Raw genomic sequence first — 2672 nt, 5'->3', positions numbered from 1 at the left:
TCTATCTATCTATCTATCTATCTATCTATCTATCATCATCTATCTATCTATCTATCTATCTATCTATCTATCTATCTATCTATCTAATCTATCTATCTAAATGCCTCTAGCATGTAAACTAATTTGTACAGGATGTCAGCCCACTCCTCCCACCCAACCCATTTTTTAAAATCAGATGTTCAAGATTTTTAAACTGTCTGATCCTGTTGAATCTGTTGTTCTAGCAAGATAAGACGGTGATTTTTGCTTTTGTAATCAAACTTGCTTACTCTGCTAAAAAAGATGACTAGGACAACTGCAAGACATTTATGTAAAAAAATTAGACCCTGCCTACATTTAGTCAGGATACATGTAATCTTGTGGGTTTTGTCTTTACAAGTCCTGGGCTGATATGACTAGATGCTGCATCTTGAGAGCACTTTCTGGTGCAGACCTGGTCCCAGTCATTCCAGGTCCCAGAAATTAAAAGCATCTTAACATATATCCATGGTCACTGCAGTGGTTTGAAAGAAAACAGCCCCCAATAAGCGACACTAATGGGTGTGGCTTTGCTGGAATAGTTGTACCCTTGTTGGAGGAAGTGTGTCACTTGGGTGCAGGCTTTGAGGTCTCCTATGCTCAAACTACTCCTAGTGTCACAGACTACTTCCTGTTGCCTGCAAGATATAGGACTCTCAGGTACAGGGGCAGAACCATGTTTACCTGTATGACACCATGTCCCACCATGATGATAATGGACTGAACCTCTGAACTGTAAACAAGCTACCCCTTTTCCTTTATAGGAGTTGCCACTGTCTTGGTTTCTCTTCATAGCAATACAAACCCAAACTAAGACAGTCTGGTGAATCTCTGAGCAACTGCAGACCCTAACAATCTGAACTGGCCGTTATATTTACATATAAAATGTAACATACTGAAATACACTGTGGATAAGTGGGAGGAAAAATTTTAATCTATCTTACTAAATAGAATTTAACTAGCAGGCCTAGGCTACACAGTGAGTTCCAGGCAAGCCAAGGTAGAATAATACCAAACAAACAAACAAAATACAAGAGGGCTGGGGACGTGGCTACCTTGGTGGAAAGTTGCCTAGCATACATGAATTCTGGGTTCAATCTCCAATCCATGCCTACAATCCCAGCAACTAGGAGGCAGAATCAAGAAGAAGAATCAATAAGGTCATCCTCAGCTGCAGAATGTGTTTGAAGCCTGGGATACATGAGACCCTGTCCCACCAACAAGTGGAAGGCTCAGGGTTTTTGGGTCAATCTATTTTAGTCAGAAACTTGAGCTTGTCACCAAGTCTAACCAAACTTACTCAAATTGTGCTCTGACCTGATCTAAATGCACTCACACACACACAATAAATACAAATTTTAAAAGTTTCAACTGACAAATGCAAAACAGTTCTTTATTACTACAGTATACAAAATATTTATAAGTAAACATGCAACATAGTTCAAGTTTAGAGGAATCTCACCAGCCTTCTTCATATAGACATACAGAAATATCTGGTTGTTTGTGCCTATATCATCTTAGTTTTCTTATGTACCTCAGTGAACACTAAAGGAAAGACAATCAATGCATTAGACATTGATGGTACTTACAGATAGACAGATCACTGTCAGAGTTTCGATTTAGTTTATTTCCCTTTAGAGAGAAACTGTATTTTATCACAAAGTACTTCTTTACAGCAATGCAATACAGTATTGTCTTTTCTTTCTGCAAGATTGTGCCTAAGGCCCCAGAAGAGCTACAGTAGTAATCTGCCATCAGCTATGGTCCAGCTTTTTATCAGCTTTTTATTCTGAGACAGGGTCTTAGTCAAGGTATCTAGGCTTATGTTGAACCCACTCTGTAGCCCTGGCAAGCCTTGAACTTGGAACGCTCCTGCTCCAGCCTAAGTAGCTGTGGATACAGGATGAAGTCACCAGATAACTCGTGAGAAATACATTCAACACAGGGACACAATTCTTGACTTTTCTGAGTCTAACTTTTTTCCTTAATGTTCACAAAACATGGACACTCATATACTTACTACCATTTCAATTCATTTGCTGGCTGCTGTATTATAGGAATTTTAAAGGAATTTAAGAAGACAGACTTTTTAAAGTTTAGTACTTAAGCATAAAACTAAAATCAAACATTTATTTTTCAGCTCCTCAAGTAAAATTATGAGTTAAAATGTATATATCCTGGCTCTTCTCTCTGGTACTGATGCTTAATACCTTACTGTGTTCTGTGCTTGTGATTGGTAAGGCCATTCCCGCTTATCTCCTTTATTAAAAGCCCTGCATTTGGAGCACTTCAACTAGAGTGCCTGTGATACAAAGGATGCCCTGTATCCAATATTTTGTCGAGAGAAGGCACCAAGCTCAAAAAGAAATGTAACAGGTATATTTCTTACCTGAATTTTCAGGGGCTCGATATGATTCAGGTAAATATGTGCATCTTCCAACGTATGGACAAAATCCCCTGGCTAAAAATGACCCACAGGAGAGAACACAGCAGTCCATATTTTCATGTAAATTCTTTAAGAACACATGTTAAAACAGACTAGATCTGTGAGATGCTCCGTGGGTAATGGCCCTTGCCAAGCCTGACAACTTGAGCTTGATTCCTGGAAGCCACATGGAAGAAGAGAAAGGACTCACACAGACTGTGCTCTCGTC

General features: G+C 39.2%; 1 protein-coding gene across 1 annotated transcript in view; it reads right to left on the bottom strand.

Moving 5' to 3' along the window:
• The window catches only part of LOC101993909 (thymidylate synthase-like), a 113840-nt gene that overhangs the window by 101691 nt on the left and 9477 nt on the right, over window positions 1-2672 (bottom strand). Inside the window, exon 4 of the mRNA XM_026782649.1 lies at window positions 2408-2481. Coding sequence (XP_026638450.1) covers window positions 2408-2481 — 74 coding nt within the window. The remainder of the gene's footprint in view (window positions 1-2407; window positions 2482-2672) is intronic.

Source organism: Microtus ochrogaster, chromosome 15 (assembly GCF_000317375.1).
Source record: "Microtus ochrogaster isolate Prairie Vole_2 chromosome 15, MicOch1.0, whole genome shotgun sequence".
Taxonomy (NCBI): domain Eukaryota; kingdom Metazoa; phylum Chordata; class Mammalia; order Rodentia; family Cricetidae; genus Microtus; species Microtus ochrogaster.
Note: the sequence above shows the minus strand (reverse complement) of the source record. Positions and strands in the feature narration are given on the sequence as shown.